We start from the raw sequence: 21,864 nt of genomic DNA, 5'->3' as shown, positions 1-21,864 counted from the left end.
ATAAATAAAGAGATGAAAGCTATTGGCCACTGCCCCGTTTATAGTCCCGACGTACATGTTTTACGTCACCGCGTTTAAAACGATCGGATTTTCCGACAACTTTGTGTGACCATGTGTATGCAAGACAAGTTTGAGCCAACATCCGTCGGAAAAAATCCTAGGATTTTGTTGTCGGAATGTCCGAACAAAGTCCGACCGTGTGTACGGGGCATTACAGTGTGATTGCCCATGCCTATGTCAGAGTCATTAAACTCTTAGCTTGCTCCACTTTTTCTCAAAAATGGTGTATGCCATACTGTTAAACAGAAATGATTATTGATCTCTGTCTCTGCCATGTTGTTCTTTCATTATATTGTACTGTTGGTCCATGTGCCATGCTTACTGTTTATGTTATCACTCTATACTGATAACTGGAACCCCTATTGTATGCTGTGATATGAATAAAAAATAAAAAAATGGGATTGCAAGTATATGAAACATGTTATTTTATACCATATTAAGGTACTCTGAGCCTTACTATGCCTTAAAGCGGTTGTAAACCCTGGGGGAAAAAAAAAACCTGTAAGACAAAGGTATAATGAGCTAGAATGCATCGCATGCTAGTTCTTTATGAAAAATTTACCTTAGAACGAAGCCCTCCAAGCGGCACCCGCACACAGCTGAGACGGCTGACATCTTCCCCGGTGTTTCTACCGGGTTAGCGGGCTCCGGCGCTGTGAGTGGCCGGAGCCACAATGACGTCACTTGAATGTTGTCGAATAAGGTGCTAGGGAAATTAAAAAATAGAAATTTTGCCCATCGTTAGCTGTTTGACATGAACAGTTTGTCATCTTATTTACTAACATCAGTGACCATTCACTTTGCTAAGCGAACAGACGCTTTTCTATTAATAAACGAACCCTATTACATAATTTGAGTCCAAGGATCTTACATATAACAAGGAAGAAGTCCTAATCCCATTAAACCACCGTATCAACCTATTGATCTCAGGCATTACTGAACCCCTAAATTCAGATTTTTGTAAATGCTGTCCTCTGAACATGACAGCAAGTCAAATCAAACCAAACGGTGCTTTTTCTTGCTGGAGCCTTGAATTCTTATTGCTTAACTGATGTTAAGGATATATGGTGTACTCTTTTGAGTTTAAAGCAAATGACAAATGGGATAAGAAGTATGTTCATATAAGTTTGCAAACCACTAATGCCCTGTACACACGACCGGTTTTGCCGTCGGAATAAACTCTGAAGGTTTTTACGACGGAGTTCCAATGGAATTCTGCTCAAGCTGACTTGCATACACACGGTCACACCAAATTCCGACCGTCCAGAATGCGGTGACGTACAACACGTACGAACAGGGAAGTTCAATAGCCAGTAGCCCATAGCTTCCGTCTCGTACTTGCTTCAGAGCATGGGTCGTTTTTGGTGCGTCGGAACAGCATACAGACAAGCGTTTTTTCCGATAGTAATTTGTTCCGTTGGAAAAATATAGAACATGTTCTCTATCTAAGTCCGTCTGAATTATTGACAGAAAAAGTCCGATGGGGCATACACACGGTCGGAATATACGATGAAAGGCTCCCATCGGACTCTTTCTGTCAGAAATTCCGCTCGTGTGTACGTGGCATAATGCTGTGCTGCACTTGATTATTTGATATTTTTTGCTCTCTGCCTCAAATCTTTTCATTCTCCTTTTGAACAGATGGAGCAATAAAAAAGAGTTCTGTTCTTTTTTCTTTCCTTTTTTGCATAGTCTTTCTTTTCTAAGGCCAGCCATACGTGGTTCAAATCTCGATTCAGCAGGAACTGGCCGAGATTCGAACTGGTAATGGGCAGGCTGAATGTACAAAGTTGATCAATCTATCAACTTTGGTACAACCAGGCTGCCGGATTCTCTTACAATTATTGCTAGAGGAAAGAAATTCCCACTGTGTATGGCCTGCCTAAGGCTGCATTCACACCGGAGCGTGGTTCTTTACTGCCATTTTTATTTGAGAGTCTTTGATCATTTTTATGTGTATTGCAAGTGTTTTAGAGCTTCAGGCACTTTTGTTTAGCCAATAGAAAGCAATAGGGGGAGGAGAGGTGGGGGAGATTAGGGTTGGAGAGCTGATGTTTGAGCAGAAAGCAAGTGACAAAACGCTCAAAAAATGCTCATGTCAAACATTTTCAGGCATTCCCATTGAAGTCTATGGTGCCCAATCTGCCAAAAAGAAGCTTGTGTACTTTTTTGAGCGACAGGTATTTTGCTTCAGTTGACAGAACCTTCATATGTGAACTGGGGCCATTGAAATGAATGGGATTTGGCTTGTTGAATGTTTTAGAGCTACAATTTTCAAGCAGAAAATCACTCAGGTCTTAATGGGGCCTTATATATTTGCAGCTGTTGCACAATACAAGTCCATAATGAGTGTTTAATTGGTACTGATAGCCAAGTTTAAGTACAGAAATTATTTTTAAAAATAATATCTTTTCCCATTATTTCCTCACAAATACAAAAACGTAAAGCATCATTATGGTGAGATTCAAGATTTTCCTTTATGCCAATACCCATGACTTTGCTTCCAGGACTGGTAGCTTTTTGCAATGATAAATTCAGCCTGCATATGACTATTTTCAGCTAGCTGGTCTTAATTGCCAGGTATGAAAACTAAGCATCCTGTGGAATAGGCCTTTTGGTGCAATGATGTGGTGTAACCATTAGAGAAATGTAAGATGGTCTGAAATGCTAAACTAAAATAGACATAATAAGGTTGAACGGTAAAGGCTGAAACGTTCGCTTTTCTAAGGTTATGTTTACCTACCTTGGTTAATAAGGTAAAGCAGTGTTCACTTTCAATACCAAAACACGAGCAAGGGAAATTAAAGAGTAAGACTTTTGCTTATATGTATGTGATTTGATGATTAAACTGAACACAGCTTCACCTATTTTGCAAAAGGAAATTTAAGTGAACATGCTTTATTTCTTTGGTAGATCAACCCCAATTTACACCATTCACAACAAGGCTAAAATTTGACTACTACATAAAAACCTGTTTTATGGAGGGTTCCATGTTGTGTATTACTGTATTGGAATTACATTTAATGCTTGAAAAATCTTATTTTTTTGCAAAGTTGTGATAGCTAGCTTGAAAACCTATATATCCCATTTCAGCATCAGACATGAAAGTTACATATACATTGTCAATGTAAAACTTGGTAAAAGTGTTTTGCTTTTTTCTGCAACCATTCAGTCTTTAGAGTCAGTCCTGCGGCACCCTGCAGATAACAGGACACAGATCCGTGAACTTGGCCAGACCTTGATTGATGGTGGAATCCTTGATGACATCATCAGCGAGAAGCTAGAAGTCTTTAATGCTCGTTATGAAGAACTAAGTCATTTGGTAAGTAGTTAGAAACTAAACCCGGGACCCTATATTCACTATATCTGGTCTCCCACAATACAATGAACATGGGAATGCAATTTTAGTAAATATTAACTGCTAAATAGCATTTTTCATCAGCAGTATATAGCAGTCTTGTGACTTGTATCAGTGTCTGGCCGAGCACTGGTTAAAGTTGTAGGAGGAGTTTTCATTCTCCTCTGACTGTCCTATGAGACTGCATGACTCCTGACCAGTGGCGGCTGGTGCTAAACTTTTTTTGGGGGGGGGGCGGAAACAAACCTCCCCAGGTCCACCCGCACTCAGCCTCCTCACAGTGACTTGACTTGTATTCTCCCCTTGCACTCACCCCTCCACAGCTTCCTCGGCTTCTCCCAGCCAACCCAATTCGTCTCCTGTTCTGATTGGCCGGGAGGAGAAGCCGGAAGACAATAGTGAATAATAATTCGCTATTGTCACACTGCGTCCCGAGCCCAACCTTTTTCAAGCCAATTAGAGCCTCAGGCTCTAATCACGTAGCTTGAAAAAAAAAAAAACTCATACAAAAGGTATAAGTCCAGTGCCCTGCAGGGGGGTGGCGCCCCTGCGCCCCTAATGGACCAGCCGCTCCTGACCCTCTGGGGTCATGCAAAACTCTCTAGAAATACACACCAAACTGAGCATGTGTGGAGTGCCCACAAGACTCTGTACTATCAGCAGATGGATTGGGGACTGTGAAAGAAGGGGAGGATCAGAGAAGACAGGATCAAACAGCCTTTTTACACAATGTAGAGGATTAAGCCCTTAGGTTCCACAGTGAGTAAAACAAGCATGCTTTACTGCATGTACAGACTGATTATACTGTTGTGGGTTTAGTAAGACATTAAATTTAAAACTGTCAGCTGTGTGCCACATACTAGGTCTTCTGTCCTGTTTTCATACATAAAGATTTGGTGTTCTGGAAGAATGCATAAATACTGTCCTGAGGATACAGTTTTATAGTACACACAGGCTTATTTATAAAGGTGAAGAACAGTGTTCAGTAATCCACAGCAAGGAATTGGCAATCCTCTTTTTAATTCAAAATGTGCTAAATAGATAAATGGTAAAATCATATTGGTTTCCAAGGGTGATTGCATCTTACACATCATCACTTATCATTTTTCATAGGCACTTGTTATATATATGTTTTTTTATAAGGGAGCAAATTTGTCAGGCGTTTCATAGCTCCAATCTCTGTATTCTTGTACTGGTACCCCGTACTGAAGTGCAGATTGGGCAGATAATGTCCTGAATTACTCTGCGTTAAATAAATATTAAGAAACTTTAAGGGTACAGAGTTGAAAGTGTAAATAGCCTGTCAGATTGACTCCTTTAGGCCCCTTTCACACCTTATCGGGTCAGCCTGAAAAACAGACAGGCAGGCCCGATCAGACTACTTATTGTTTCCCTATGGGGTAGCACATGTCAGCGGACATGTGTCTGCTGTCACCTGCCGGCATCCGGTTTAATCTGGTTCGCTTAAAACAGACAGATGGGGACACGCTCGCCATCCGTCCGGCGGATCTGATGACAATGCATAGAGAACATTGAGCTGTGTCCATGTCCGCTCTGCATAGTGGAGCCGACACGGACCTGTCATCCGCCTATGAAGCAGGGATCAGTGGAGAGATCCCTCGCTGAGCAGGCAGATCTGCTTGTACGAATTCGCCCCGTGTAAAAGGGGCCTTTTAATTAAACTGCTGAGATTTTTTGGGATTATGTAAGGGTCAAATGCTTGTTTTTGTATAGGATAACAGAAAAAGCATTTATACTTATCTTATTCCTTGTTCCCTTAACAGTTTGTTCTCAGACAAGGAAACCTTGGACAACATGGACCCATATGTGTGGTTCACTGGCCTTAAAGCCCACCCTCTTTGCCACTGCATATATATGCAAATATATACTGCATTTCCCCCTCTTCTAAAAGCGGGGTTTTGTTTTTGTCTGTGTACACCTTGTTTTTCTTTGACTGACAGAAGTGAGGGTGGGAAATCTCCCCAGTAAAGACAAAGATGACAATGAAAAGCTCTGCCTCACTCTATCCAAAATGAAAATAAAAGTTGTACTTTAACCCTTTCACTGTCAGTCACTTTTAACCTTAGGTAGCTAGACCATTGTTTCAGTTTTCCACTTTTTCATAATTTTTTTCTCTTACAGCTTTCAAAGAGTATAAAAGACTACCCAAATCATAAATTTTCTGAAAGCATAGGACCGGTAGAATAAAAAAAGATGGTGCTACTAATATTTGCAGGCCTGTAATAGTTGTGCAAATGTTTGTCAAAACAATATTTTTTCTAAAAATACACTTAAATTGTTTTTGCACAGCATATCTTACAACATACCTACTAAATCTAAAAGATAAAACTTGGAGGTAATAATTAACAAATATATGTAACGCAAAGCAGAGCCATGCATAGGTGTTGATTTACTAAAACTGGAGAGTGCAAAATCTGGTGCAGCTCTGCATAGAACCCAATCAGTTTTTTGTTCAAACTTAATTTAGAAGTAAATGGCTATCATGCACAGCTGCACCAGGTTTTGCACTCTCCAGTTTTAGTAAACCAACCCCATAGTGTTGATCGAATGTCATTTTTTAAAAACAGAATCAAACAATGTGATGTGTTGTAAAAATGCAAAATAGCACAGGTGCACAGGTGCACAACACACATAATCTCACACAATGGGCACATAATGCATGCCCACTGGTGTGAAATAGGCCTTTAGTATGTTGGCATGCTTTTCAGATTGAGAAAGAGATTGAGCATACAGGGTTGATTTACTAAAAATGGAGAGTGCAAAATATGGTGCCACTCTGCATAGAAACCAATCAACTTCCAGTTTTTTTTTTTTTTTTAGCCAAAACTTAATTAAACAAGCTGAAGTTAGAAGCTGATTGGCTACCATGCACAGCTGCACCAGATTTTGCACTCTCCAGTTTTAGTAAATCAACGCCTCTCCCCTGCAGCCCTGTACAGAGCTCTTCTGTGTTCTTTCTGTATGTGGGAAACCTTTTAGTAGATTTGTGAAAGTTTTGGAACTCCAACCCTGTGCCAAGATCCTATAGTGAGGGCTCACATTTTGAAGGAATAGGACAAATGATCACTAGCTTTTGAAATCTGAAAAGTTAGGAAATCACTTTTGATAGGAATTCATGGTTGCTGGAGCGAAGAGAGAATGCAGCCAGCAGCATAGCTAGCCAGCTGCAAGTGGTTCTGTTCCTCCATATCCCTAATGTCTGTGGCAGGTTAAGGGTTAAATCAAATGAATTATATTCTTTCTTTTCTGATGAAAAATGCGTTCTCAAGTACATAAAATAGGTTCTGCAGATTGAAAATGAATAAAGAAAATTCACAAGCCCATGTATACACTCATACACAGTCACACTACATATTTTGATATCCTCTGCACAGTAACTGACTCACAAGAACAAAACATATTTTCACAAGTAAGGACCTGACAGACACTCTTTATTAGTTTGTGGAATGTAACACATCAACGGTGAAGTGGAGTGTTGGTAGCGGCAATGTAACATTGGAAGGTACTGTGCTAAAATCATGAAGATGAATAGGAGTTTCAATCAGATTGTATCTTTTCAGGCTGTGGCGAGACAGATCACTTTAGAGCAGCACCTACAGACCCTTCGTGAGAGTGATCACATGTTACAAACACTACAAGAGTCCCTGGAAGAGCTGGATAAACAGCTGACCACGTACCTGACCGATAGAGTGGATGCTCTGCGAATGCCACAGGAGGCTCAGGTATCTCAGCAATGGTTTTCATGTCCTGTCCCATTCAACTGTAATCTAACCACTTAAATCATCACCTATAGCATATTATTATAGTAATGTGGAATAAACAGAGTGATTGATTTTGCAAAAATAGAATTAGAAGTGGGTAACAGCAGTATTTGTAAGAATCTAAGAATTTTGTGTATGACTATACATGGTATAGGGTAACATCATTGTTATGATAAGATGTGGGCTTAAAGAACGTTAATGAAGAGTTTTAGGTGGAAAGTATGAAGCTTGCTTGAAAGATTATACTTCCACAGCCCTGGCTTGAACATCTTGCACCCTTCATTCCAATCATTCTTTGCCTGTCGGTACTGTTTGTCAGCCCTAGTGATTGAGTGGGAAATCTCCGTGTGTTAGCTCAGCCAGATAATTTTACACAAAAATACATTGTTTTTGGACAAATACCTTCCGCGGGAAATTATCTAACTAGGTTATCATGGATCTTCAAAGTTTACTAAGTTTATCTTATGATCTTATAGTCTCTGCACACCATAATTTTAGAATTTTGTGGTTTAAAGCCCAACTCCAGACAATTTTAATTTGAACCTCTGTCAGTGTTTTATTACTGGAACAAGTAAAAATGAGGTGCTGGATTGAAGTTATTAGTAGAGCAATCAGATTGCAATTAGGCACAGTGGCTCTGGTAAGGCTGCTCTAATCAAGGCAGGCTATCCCAAAAGCAGGGGGTCTGGATTTGAAGTTTCACTTGCACAAAGTCCACAGAGAGTGCCAAAAAATAGGTCTGAGAGTCCAAAAGCTTCTACTATTGATATTTGTTTGCAAGGAACAACGCAGAACAGCCAGTTTCAGGGACTGTTTATAAAAGGGACTCCCCGTTATATCTCCCCGTTTTCAGGGCAGGCTTAAAGTCGAATTCCAGGATAGACCTAACTAACCTTAAAAATGCTCCCTCCTAACCCCTATGCAGACTATACCTGTGTAAGAAAGATCTATATACTTATCTATTTTCAAGCCACTTTGGTCTGGTGGCGTGATCCAGCTTCCCTGTGTCTGCCAACGGTGACTACAAGGAAGGAGAAAGAGTACCGACAATGAATGGGCCATAGGAGCCCCATAGGAGCCTATAAGTGATGTCATCGCTCCCAGGAATTCCAGCCATTGTTGAACGCTTTATCCTCACCCCTACAGCTACTGCTGGCTGACACGGGAGATCACCTGATCTGAAAATAGGTAAGTATATACATCTTTCTTATACAGGTTAGTCAACATAGGTGTTAGGAGGTGGGAGGAAGCATTTAGTCTGGAATTCCACTTTGGGTAGATAGAGAAGGTAGAGAATTGAGGACTCTGGTTGATTTACTAAAACTGTAGAAGGCAAAATCTGGTGTATCTGTGCATGGTAGCCAATCTGCTCCTAACTTCAGCTTGTTTAATTGGGTTTGGGCCAAAAAACCTGGAAGCTGGTTTCCAAGCAGAGCTGCACCAGATTTTGCACACGCCAGGTTTAGTAAATCAGAAGTGGCACACCAGGTTTTAATTGTTTGCTACAGTAAAAAGTGGACATGACAAAGACCAGTGGATCAATAAATCAGCATAGACGACTTTTATTATTGCCCGTGTTCCATTTAAGGGTGATTGTCCCCTCACTTCTAAGCATTGTACTAATTATAATAATGCATGAAAACAATAAAATAATGGGATTGGTCCATTTCACAAAAAGGCATTAGGAGTTGGGTAAGAGAAGTACCTCATGAGCTGAATATCACAAACAGACCGATACCCGAGAACAGGAAATGAGGGAAAGCTCCACAATGGAGACACAGACAGAACAAATATAATTTTCCTCACTTTTTGTTCTGGCACATACTGTCTCTACAGCCAAAAGTTTTTTTTAATTTTTTTTTACTATTTTATAGAATGGGAAATGGTTAGAACCCCAATCGCCACTGGGGCGATTCATCCCCTCTATTTGTTCTCATCATCATTGTCATCAGGACAGAAAGTAATGGGAAAACCAACATGTTACATAACAGTAGCTAAAGAAAAAACTACAAGACAGGAGGCGAGGGGAAAAGTCAATATAACAGGCAATGAGGGGTAATCACAGCCTTGTCCTCTGCAGTGTGTTAAACACATGTTGTGTCATGCGGTAATGTGCTTTGTTTAAATGGTCTGCCCAATGCACGTCAACAAATCAAAAATTGTGCATGTGGCATATTCTGCAGTACACCACAATGCAGGTGCATTGGGAAGGTGTGTTTGGTGCCATTTAGGATGAATGGCAACCTCAGCGGACAAACATGCATTAACACAGCACACTGGTGTGAATGGGCCCTCAAAGCGATTAACTTTTCTTCCTGTTGTGTTTCCAGGACAGGAGGAAAAGATAAATCTACCTAATGGGACACAGACAGGAAACATAGCAGGGGTATTATCCATATCCTACTCAAAAAAGCTTTAAAAAAATTACCTTTTTTTCTCTTTTTATATTTGTTGTCAGTGTACCCAGCCTTTTTTTTTACAAAAATGTTCCTTTGATCATCTTAAAATTAAATCACTGTGTTTCCTGATTTTTTCCTAAATGCCTTGTCTAGAAACAGGATAATTTGCTGTGATACAGTAATGTGTGTAGACCACTCCCATCAATCACAAGACTCTTGGAAGAACATGATAAAATCTCAAGACTTACCGTAATTCCTAGTAAATAAAGAGGCTGTACTCTTTATTTTTTACTTCAAGCTAGCATATCGACTGACTGATATCTATAACACATACCGTACGTTTGTGAGTAATGGTCTGTTTTCTACTCTTTTAAGAAAATTCAAGCTGATATAAGTAGCCATGAAACAACATTAGAGGAACTGAAGAAAATTTCACGACCTGTGATACTGTCCAGCCCAGAAGTTAAACCCACCCGAGGAGGATCACAGCTGGATGTTGTTCAGGTAATAATGTTTTAATGCCTCTGCTGCATTATCACTCTAACATGTTGTTAGTGTAACATGTGTAATACATAGTAGGATTTAAAGTGACACTAAACAATATCCTTATTCTCCAAAAATAATCCATACAAATCTATTACTTATTAGCCCTGTAATCTATTTTTCATTAAATTGTTTCCTCTTGTGTTTTTCTGCCTCCTTGTAATGTCCTTCATGAGCTCCTAATCCTCTACTCCTTCCCTCACTGTTTGTTTGGAGCGGTAATCTGAGGGGAAGCTCTGCTAATTTTATTATCCAATCATGTGCAAGCTTTTTTATTTCCCTTGCATATCCCCCTCGGATCTACAGCGACTGCACTTCCAAGTGCAATTTCAAGTGCACTTTGCACTTGTCGTTGTACTTGTAGTGCAAAGTGGATTTGCCTTTCGTAAATAACTCCCAATGTCCCACATTTGGGTTGATTTACTAAAGGATTAGTGGAGGTCGATTTAGATAAGTCAATTAAGTGATGCTTTATCCACTACCTTTACCCTGATTCACACCTGAGCAATTTGAGTAGTGTTTCCAGAAGTGCATCAACATGCAACACCAGATTTTTTTGTTATTCTAATGTGCCCATTCACATCGCACCTGAAAAACACATGCAAACATTTCTATTACTAAAACAGAAACTCTGGAGACTGAAAATACCTCTCCAAAGTCACTTAATCATACTCACCCTCAAGTGTGAATCTAAACTTACACATGATTTGGGCAGCAGTGCTGGTGACGGTACGTTGGTGGTTTGTTCAGTCAAAGAATAATCCAGCGGTTAACCTAGAGGCAGCCATATTAGGGTCGTACTCAGCTTTGAGTAACCTGGTATTCTGGGGCCCAAAGGCACAAGATACGATGACGGTCCCCATGCGCACAACCGTCAGGGTATTGGAACAGTTGACAGCTAAGATTAATCCTCCACAAACCTTTTCACCCTATACACCACTATGGGGTAACCCTAAATTGCCACATTTGTTAATGATTCCAGACCCAGCAGTGTAGGCAAACTATGAAATTAAGATCCTACAGCATATCATGCCAGAAGGCAAACTTCTTTCATTTGATGAAATGCGACAGACCTTTCAACTCCCCACCAAAATGTTTTTCCGCTATCTGCAGCTGAGACACACAATTCAGGCCCAGTTCCCTTCAGAGATTCAACTACAGTCACACATGGTGGAGCGTTTCCTTATTTCCAAAACGGTGGACCGCGTCCTCTCCTCGCTGTACCTCCGGGTGTCCCTGGGGGTTGATAGCCAGGGGTCCAGGCTATTCAATAAGTGGAAGTCGGATGTGCCCTCCCTGACGGATGAGGACTGGGAGTAAGGCATTCAACAATATATCCCTCTGATGATATCTGCCAGGGATAGGTACATCCAACTAAAATTCCTCCATCAGGCTTACTATACACCTCAAAGGCTTGCTAAAATATATCTACTCTGATAGATGCCCAAAATGTAACTCTGATACGGGTACTTTTCTACATGTGGTGTGGTCATGCCCCCCTCTCCAACAGTTTTGGAGGGAGGTAGTACAATATGTCAACTTGATCGGGAACCTGACGGTTGCAATGGACCCTCGTGTCCTCCTCCTGGGGATTTGCGATACACTCACCACGAACACCCACAAGAGGCTATTCCTTTTCTATGCCCTATTTTATGCGAGGAAAGCCATTCTAATCAAATGGAAGCAGGCAGACCCTCCAACGGTGGGTCAGTGGAAAGCACTCATTGACAAGACCCTTCCACTTTACAAGCTCACGTATATGAGCCGGAAATGTCCCAAAAAATTTGAGAAAATTTGGGGTGCATGGGCCTCTAGATAAATGTCTATTGCTGGAAAAGCTCCCCTGGAAGAGCCCTCTGAGCTCACACATAGCCAACATGGTTAAGAAATAATAGGAATACCTATAAAATTTATTAAGAAAATGTGCCTTTCTTTCTGTGGGGATTGCATTGTTACCAATATAAAGTTGCACTGAAGAACGAATACTTGCTATCAAGATATGATCTGAGATGTCTTGCTTTTTAATGTAAGATCTGATATTATCTTTTTCTTTTTTTAGACTGTTAATACCCTTTTTTTTTGTTTAATCCTCCCTTGTTATTTTTCATATATATACATATTCGTAACTGTACTTCTTGTATGATTTGTACTGAAACTTTTCTCCTATGAAAATAAATAAAAACGTTACTGTTAAAAAAAAAAAACTTACACATGATTTGGTATTAGAAGTGAACACATCACTTAATTTACCTACTTTAGTGATTTTTCTGAGTCCCGTTGGGCAGGTATCTCTTCACTGCTTTCCCTGTAGTAACAACAGATGAGAAGAAACCTCTGCAAAATAAGAGAAATCCCTTCTTAGAGAGTTGTCATCAGAGCACGTATTTCCATTGGAATAGTTAAAGTGGTAGTAAATTGCAGGAAAAAAAACCCCATCTCCCTGCAAATGAATGTCATAATGTGCTAGTATGCATTGCATACTAGCACATTATGAAAGACTTACCTGAAAATGAAGTACTCCAGCGGCGCGCTGCCACCTCTGGCAGGGTTTCCATCTTCATGCGGTCTTCCTTCCGGGTTCACAGGCAGCCGCCGTTTGATTGGTGATGTCACTCCTCGGGCATGCAAGTGGGAGTCATGGCCACGGCACAGCTCTCTCTATGGACGGCACACTGTCCATTGAGAGCGCAGTGCACATGCACACATCGGTGCTGCAAAAGTAAATATCTCCTAATTGGTACACGTTTAGGAGATATTTACTGTACCTACAGGCAAGCCTTATTATAGGCTTGCCTGTAGGTATAGATTTTAATGAAGTGTTTACTACCACTCTTTAAAACATCTGATTTCTGTTGCAGTTTATGTATATAAAGATTTCCTATCACTTCCTGTTTCCTAGCAACACAGGAAATACAGTGAATCTCCCCAACAAGGTCACATTCACACATTCAGCAATATAACTGATAAGAGACAGAACCTTTGCTATCTGTGTCTATGATTTTTTAACTTTCTGTCCCAGTGTCCACAAAGGAAACCCATTGTTAAATAAATAAAGTGTTGGTTGGACTTGCACTTTATAATTACACAATATATTTACATTTTATTATTTTTTTTTGGCTTTGGGCAAAGATTGGGGGGGGGGGGGTTCGATTGTTGAAAAAATTAAATAAATAAACATATTTTACCATATACAGAGGAAGTTTCGAGAAGTGTCTACTAAGTTCCAGCTGTTCCAAAAGCCAGCAAACTTTGAACAGAGGATGCTAGACTGTAAGCGTGTCCTAGAGGGAGTGAAAGCTGAGCTTGGTGTACTCGATGTCAAAGATATTGATCCAGATGTCTTGCAGAAACACATGGATGGCTGCATGGTAAGCATACATAACAGAGATTGGACTTCATACAGTGCATGACAATAAGGCCAGACAAGTGCAGTCTGTGAACAAGATACAATCATTATAGTTATGTACTAGTTTTAGGGTTCTGATACACTGTCTAGATATCTATCAGAAGCAAAAAGTTTGTGCAGAGGAAAATAAAGAACAAGGATTGCATGAATTCTCATGTACAATGCCAGCAACTTCGCTCAACATGAGCAGTGGGACACAGTAGAGATAACCTTGAGGTTGGTTTTATTCTCCTGCAGTGAATATTTGTAAAATAGTGTAATCTGTGTAGAGTACTAGATTTTGTTGGCTGATTTATTTAGGTTTTAACCTATTTTCTGGTTCTAAAGCCTAAAATTTTTTACCTTAATGCATTTTTTGCATTAAGGTAAACAATATTTAGGTAGCAGTATACCCCTCCCCCACCCCTTATATGTACCTGAGTATTCAATTCAGCGCTGTGCCTGTCTGTAGCGCTTCTCTCACTTCTCCCCGCTCTCACAGGCTTGGCTGAGAGCAGCTAGAGCCACTGGCTCCTTAGCATTCAGGAAGAAACCCAAACATTCCCTTTGCGAATATTAAGATAACCCCCAGCAGCTGGAATAACCCTAACTCTCTGGACAGATACATCTATGTATTGAACAAAACCAGTTCTGTAGTAACAATAATATACCCTATGTAATATGATATCATAAATATAAAACATATTAATACATAGAATGAAAATGCATTCCAAAGAAAATAGTTCTTGTGTCAAGTGCACAAAAAACTTCTTCTCACTCTGCAAAGTGTCTACAAAAAGTACAGCAAACCACACATGAATGGACTCTCACCAGATATTAGGACCCTTAGATATATCAATGGGTCACAACAAGAATATTGCAATAAATACAGAACCACCAGGCTTGTCTCTCCTTCCCTCGGGTCTGCTCTGTATGCTCCCAACAGTGCCCTGGAATTCAAGAAATATCAAGGAGAAAGCAAGTCAAGCCCATAATGAAGTAGTTAATTAAAACCCACTTTATGAATGTAAAAAATGTGCTTACATAAGTCTAGAATGTGACCGCAACACAATGGATGGGAAAAACAAATATGGCGGTTGCTCCACTTCTGGTTCCAGTCCATTGTTTGATGTCATGTCATCCTCTTTGTCACTCGGTGGCCATGCTTGATATTGTGGACACTTTGCAATGTGAAAAGTTATTTTGTCCTCATGATTTTGAACACAAGGGCTTGTAGTCTCCATTGGAAATCCATGTGATAGAATGACAATGCAGGAGCAACATTTGGAAGCAGGGGCAGATCGATGTCACCCTATAACAGGAAGTTCCTCAACAAGGACCTTCATAATACAAGATACACATGTATTATATAAATGTAAGCTGAACATTTTAAACTATGGTATGAGAAATATGTGCGATTTTAGTGATTGGATCTACACATACTTTAAATGTATTTTAAAATACTGATCGTACCACCGCCTCAAATCTGTGTTCATATTACTTTCCTGGATTTTTCTTTACAGACTGCAATGGAGATTTTCTGTACAAGTACCTGTTTTTCTGTAGATAAAAGTAACATGCTGTGTTTGTCATGCAGAAATTGTACAAGACCCTGAGTGAAGTAAAGCTGGAGGTTGAAACTGTTATAAAGACAGGAAGACAAATCGTGCAGAAGCAGCAGACTGATAATCCAAAGCTAATGGACGAGCAGCTAACATCTTTAAAACTCCTGTATAATGACCTCGGTGCTCAGGTCTGTCTATTGACGCACTTTATTTATGACTGGAGATTGTGAGTTTTACGTGGTGGGGAAATGCGTGGTATCAAGATTATAACTAATAGCTGACCCAAACCCAAAACAGCAACACCTGCGATTCCAGCTCTTTTGCATATAAAGAACCATACAGGCTAAAACGCTAGCACTGGTGCACTTTTTAAAAAAATACAGTTGTATTTATTTAACCAATTATTTAACTTCAAATATAGCTAAAAGTGTACAATGTACATATGTGTTAGTTAACAATTATAACATGAAAAACTGTGATGGGCCCCATCAGTTTAATAGGGGGGCAAGCGGAATAAAGGGGAACCTGGACAGGAGGTGAGACATTTACTGGAACTGATCCCCTGTTGTTTCTTCCCGTAGCAGCTGGACCCGGCTTCTCCTCTTCTCCCTCCTGCCAGCTTTCAATAGTTGCTGCAGGTGGAATCCACAGGGGATCGGTTCCAGTAAATGTCTGTTTTACAGTTTTATCCTGTAGGATTAGTGGGAATTTCGTAAGTTATGTTGTTTGTTGTGCGTTGCGGCACACTACAATGCTGGTGTGTTGGCTTAACGCATTATTGCAATGCAGGAGTGTACATTTTGATATCTGTAAAATATTTTTTAGTTAACTCTGCCCAGTCGAGTGCGTAGTTTTGCCTGACTTGCTAAGCATGTTTACAGTGTCTACTGCTTATTGTCAGTCCTCCCAATAACTGTATCACTGACATTTCATTTCAGAGAAGTCAACTGGTGGATTAAGGCCAAGCAGCACACACAGTGGGCACAGGGCCATTTATTCAACTGCTGTTTGAATCTACAAGGCTCTAAAGGCCTGCATAAATGATTGTCAGATGCCAGTAACAGTTCAGGAGAAAGAAAAAGTGGCAGTTTTATGATAAAAATCAGGATGATGTGAAATAGAAATGGAAAAATCCTTTCTATGACCATGATTCCTGATAGTCCTGATTCCGGGGAGGGGAGCACTAGGAGCTTCTGGCTTCTCCTGCTCCTTAATGACAGGCAGGGGATTTGTATTGATGCCGCCCCTGAAGCTGTTTTGGGTCTGCCAGCCACTCACAACATGTAGCTAGGGGTGGACTTTGGGCACTGCCTGTCGGGAGGGTGAAGGGAGCCCAGGATGGGAGTAGATGAGGAGGCAGGGCAACTAGGGGACTGCCGGTGAGGGAAGCGGAGGAGGTGGCAGATTGGTGATGCTGGAAGTAGCTCACCTGTGAGTGCTACATGCAGCTGCTGATGGAGCCGGTGGGCAGCGGGGAAGGTGAAGGGAGTCCGTGATATTAGATGACATGATAGAACACTGACTTCTTCATCACAGATAATGTAGTGATCAGGGAACCCTGCTGATAGGATCCAGGAACATTACAGGCATCTGAAAATTGTAGAACATTATACAGCTCTAATTTTAAGGGGGGTGGAGGGGGGGTCTCTTGGTGTAGTATAGGGGGAATGGGGAGTCCCCTCATCTCTCCCACCCCCTCTCTCTCACCTCTCCTTTCTCCCTGACCCCCCTCACCCCCACTCTCTCTGACCCCCCTCTCTCTGACCCCCCCTCTCTCTCTCTCAACCCCCTCCTCTCTCTCACCCCCCCTCTCTCTCAGCCCACTGTCTCCCTCTCACCCGCTTTCTTTCTCTCTCCTCACCTGGTTTCTCTGTCTCTCACCCCTTCTCTCTCTCTGACCCCCTCTCGCTCCCCCTCACCCTCTCTCCCCCTCTCTAACCCCCCTCTTGCTCTCTCTCACCCTTTCTTTCTCTCTCACCCACCCCCCTTACCTCACCTCCTTCTCTCTTACCCCTGTCTCTCTCTCACCCCCTCTCGCTCTCTCCCTCTCCCTCTCTCCCTCTCTCTCTCATGCCCCCTCACCTCCCTCTTTCTCACCCCCCCACCTCTCTCTCACCCCCCTCACCCATTCTCTCTCACCCAAATCTCTATGTCTCACCCCACTCCTTCTCTCTCACCTCCCTCTCTCTCTCTCTCACCCCCCTCTTTCTCTCACCCCCCACCCCCATTGAAAGCATGTTTCAGTGACATGTGTAAATTTCTGCATCAGGTACTAAGAAAGCAAACTCCCCTCCCCTCTCCCACTATCCAAAACTAAAAAAAGGTTTTAGCTTTAGATACACTTTCAGAGTCAAACCATTTACATTGCAATTACATTTTAGTTACAGTGAAGTATCTGTTTCTCCTGTGGATTCACAGTGTGCTCAGGATTGCTAATGACAAGTTCCTTTATGCTTTTGTGCGACAGCGGAATTGAAACTGAATAGCTGATTGGCACTCATACGGTTACTCTCAAAATAACATCTGTATAAGTTCTGTTTGTAGATCCATGGTGCTAGAGATTGTATCCTTATAACTGATATTTGGGGTAAATTGATTTTGCCTGGTGATGCAGAAAAATATAATGGATAGGAAAAATAAGTTGCAGCCTAATAAGTGTCATGTGATAATTGGTGCTTGCATTGTCATTTGTATAAAGACTCTAACGTAGTCAGTAGTGTGCTGCTTTTCTTAATGAGCTCTCTGTTTTGCTGCAGGTAACAGAAGGAAAGCAAGATTTGGAACGTGCCATTATTTTAGCCGCAAAGCTGAAAAAAGAATCGGTATCTCTGTCTGAATGGCTTAGCGCTACTGAATCCGAGCTCATTCTGAAAACCACAGCTGATGGTCTGTGTGCAGATCTGGATGTGGAAATTGCTTGGGCTAAAGTAAGCATTGTTTGTTTCTGTTTATATTGTAGCTGAAATAAGGGATTTGTCTGGTCAGTAATGTTGGCAGTAGATGGTCTCTAGAGCTAAGTGACTAAGAAGTACTCAAGTGGAGAGAAGTAAATCAAGTAAAGTAGGTAGAATGTGCAATAAGGGGGAGCCAAGAAAAGGATGCAGCCTGATTATACAAGTATTCTTTTATCAGTTGTGTTTCAGAAGGAAACTGAATGAAAAGTATAACAATAAAAACAACAAAATAGAGGGAAGCAGTGATTTTTACTGCAAAACACATTCATTTGCACTATTTTGGTCACCTTTCCCTAAAAGTTATGTATTGTTGCTAATTACATGACATATAATTGAGATTACAGAGTGCATCACCTAGCCTGATATGGGTAAATGCCTCCTATTAACTCCCAGCAATGAGCTGACATTGTAATCCTTAGCAAAGCTTAACTTTTTGAATTTTTTTTTATCATTTAGTCAAAGTGACCCTTTAACACAGAGGGAAGGGCTTGTAAACCACTAACATAAAGGTTATGGATACTAACCTGTAAATACTAGGGTAAAATGTACCCTTATTAACTGACGCATGAACTTAATAGTGGGAAGGTGTTTGCCCATAACTTGAAGATTCTTACTGATATTGGGAGCTCTGAAACCTGAAACAATCAATTATGCAACTTTCAACCCCCATTTTGGAAAGTTAATTAATCTTTTCTGCTACCTCACTTGGTCATTAACGCCACATATTGCATGTAAAGACCATTAATGAGGTACAGTAGGTGGGAGAAGTTGGGTAAAGCTCAAGCTTGTAAGCTGTGCTTGGTATTTGCATAACTGATTATCAATGCAAACACTTACCTGAACTTGGTAGAGCTAGCTTTGGCCAACCACTCTTGCTGCCTCTGTTAACTGCTGTAGGGGCTGCAGAGGAGCTGAATGAGATCTGATATAGCTTGTAGGTGCCAGTCATAAGGCTCAGATTGAAATCGGCCATAGAGATGGTCCCCGCTGAGTTGGGCGAGATGCGAACAATATATGGGCAGGCTGATTGTACCCAAGTCGATCGATGTACAACCAGCATGTCGGACTTTTAGAATGCAATTATTGCCAGTAGCTATAGGTGCTAGTGGCTATCACTGTATTGTCCCATCAGGGATAGCTCCCTCTGTCCCCTGCCACAATAGCCCTGAGGGATGGATTCCAGTCAGTGTTGATGTGGGAATCTAGCAATTTTCGTTGCAGGAAAGAAATCCCGCATAATCTATGGCTGGGTTAACTGCAAGCTGATCATAGATATTAGATAATGGTCAAACATTCACAAATTAAAATTTAATCACTAAAGGTTTTGTATTTGATTTTTTAACAAGATCTATGAATAAACGTGCATTATATTTTTTTTGCCCAGACATGCTGGTAGGACAGTTGGCTCAGTGTATGTGTGTATGTGAAATAGGGACCTTAGATTGTAAACTCCTTGAGGGCAGGGATTGTGAATGTACAGTATATGTGAAGTGCTCAGTAAAGTGTTAGTACTATATTTAATTGCTTGTAATAAATAAAATAAAACTATATTTGTATGCACAATGAAGACCACAAAGACAGTTGAATCCAAGAGGAAGAACTGCACATAGCTCCCAACTGTCCCTGATTTCAAGGGACTGTCTGTCCCTGATTTGGAGCAATGTCCCTCTGTCCCTCATTCCTCCTCATTAGTCTCTATTTTTGGTCTGATCTTTATAGATATATATAAAATGCACTTTTTATCTTTCAAAAAGTGTTTTCCAGCACTAAGCCTTTCATCTGATTTCTAAATTGCTGCATTTGTAAATTCCAAAAGCCAATATAAAGGAATTGTAGTGGTAAAAAAGCATTTGTGGATTTAACCAATCTTGCTTTTTTGTACAATTCTCCTTTAAGGGGGTGTGGCAGGGTGTGTGTCCTATGCCTGCCTACTTTTGCTGATAGGTGTCCCTCATTCCCATCTCAAAAAGTTGGGAGGTATGACTACATATTGACTAAACTAATACCCTAAAATGTTTAACTTTTTGCGGAGTCTTAAAATAAACATCACAGTTACAATATGCAGATACTGAAATTGATATCCAGGGTTTGTATTATAATAATAATCTATTGTCAATGATCTCGTTATCAGCATCTCTGAAGTGTGAAATGCGGTTATGTACAGTATATTTGCACTCCACGCACCCAGATCTTTGAGACATTTGGTAGAGGTAGGCTGCTATCTATCTGGCTAGGTGGTTTTCCTACACACTGCACTTTCATTCAAAAGAAGACCTAACTGCACAACACTGATTAATATTACCCATCCGTCCCTCTGCAAGCTGGCCACTGTTCTAGAACATGCTCATGTCAGCATGAAATGGTCCCAATACAGAGCCATATTTCCATAATGGAGAAAGGAAGTGTTGTACTTTCAAAGGGAGGTAAGGGGAAAATGTGAGGAAAGACTCTAAAGCCTATTACACATGGGTCGAATGTTGGACGACCGTGGCCCATGTGTACAGCCGCCAGTTGGCTGGTGTGAAAGGGGCATGACCGAAAAAGGTGTGCTGACCGGCTCCTGTTTGACGCTGATCGCAGTGATCTGATGGGGGGGCTCTCCTCCTGTCAGAACACAGTAGCACAGCAGGGAAGATCGCTGTCCTAGCATTGGATTGTTAGTACAGCGGCTCCATCCTGAGCTGTCAGTTTTTTTTTTCCTTCAGCCCGCTGGGTTGAATGAAAAAAACTGTTAGTGTATACTAGGCTTAAGGCTAGCCATAGACGGACTGGATTTGTTTCCTGCAACCAGTGTTGACAGGTAAATCCCTCCCGTGGAGCCATTGTGTTCTCCAGGGGAGGCTATAACAGCCACTAGCGATAATCACATATAAATCAGTCAGGCTGGTTGTACCCAAGTTGATTGATCGATCAACTTGGGTACATTCAGCCTGCCCATACATGGTTCAAATCTTGGCCGGTTCTTGCTGAACCAGCCGTGATTTGAACTGTCTATGGCCGGCTTAAAACACCTCTTAGGGGGTTTAAAATGTATGTATAGCTAAAACTTTTTTTTAAAGGTTTGGATTTAAATCCCCTGTCAGCTTATCTTTTGTTTGTGTCCAATTGGGTAGATTTCCTTTCTCTTTCTGTCACAGAGATGGAACAGGAAGGAAATCTGTACAAAACAAAGGAAACTGTCACTGGAACAAGCAAAGACTATTAGAAGATTTATACTTACCTCTTGTTATGGGGTAACTGTAAAACCTTCTGTCTCAGAGACAGTCATCATCAGAACTATGGAGAGGGTGAATCTCCCCATGGGGAAACGGACCACAGTCAGCAAGAAAAACCTGACAACGATCTTTCCAGTCTTAAAATAAAATCTTAGCTATGCATATGCTTTAATGTAAATCAGATGTCTTTTACATTTGAGAACAATGTTAAGCCTTTTAGAGTGGACATTTTGAATTATCTAGGTTGAATTTTCATGCTTGGATATAATAATGTTCTTAATCATTCAGAATGTAGAAAGTAAGCTATGTGATTTATTTGGGTCAGGCAAAGTTCACAGTCACGCATCTTTGTTTGTAATCTTGTGCTCATTAGGTCCTAGCAACAGAAAACGGTACAGTTCATTAAGAACAGTGTATACCGAAAAAACTCTGTTCAATGGGCATCATTTAGTAATGTATATACCCAATCGAGGTTGATCAGCGTGCTCACAAACCAAGTTGAACATGTAATGTATATTCTCACAGTATTTATTGTGCACATATACACACTACTGTAAAAGCATACATATGGCTATCCTAACAAACAGTTCCCGCTCCAATAGT

The 21,864-nt window shown here is 40.9% G+C and overlaps 1 protein-coding gene across 7 annotated transcripts in view; it reads left to right on the top strand.

The window, feature by feature from the left end:
* Positions 1 to 21,864, top strand: part of UTRN (utrophin) — a 1,071,426-nt gene that overhangs the window by 329,464 nt on the left and 720,098 nt on the right. For all 7 annotated transcript variants that reach the window (XM_073627744.1, XM_073627752.1, XM_073627745.1 and 4 more), the window contains 6 exons: positions 3,233 to 3,382; positions 7,000 to 7,161; positions 9,975 to 10,103; positions 13,337 to 13,510; positions 15,125 to 15,280; positions 17,849 to 18,019. In XM_073627744.1, coding sequence (XP_073483845.1) covers positions 3,233 to 3,382; positions 7,000 to 7,161; positions 9,975 to 10,103; positions 13,337 to 13,510; positions 15,125 to 15,280; positions 17,849 to 18,019 — 942 coding nt within the window. The remainder of the gene's footprint in view (positions 1 to 3,232; positions 3,383 to 6,999; positions 7,162 to 9,974; positions 10,104 to 13,336; positions 13,511 to 15,124; positions 15,281 to 17,848; positions 18,020 to 21,864) is intronic.

This window comes from Aquarana catesbeiana, linkage group LG04, assembly GCF_042186555.1.
Source record: "Aquarana catesbeiana isolate 2022-GZ linkage group LG04, ASM4218655v1, whole genome shotgun sequence".
Taxonomy (NCBI): Eukaryota; Metazoa; Chordata; class Amphibia; order Anura; family Ranidae; genus Aquarana; species Aquarana catesbeiana.
This window is presented reverse-complemented; position numbering and strand designations above follow the sequence as displayed.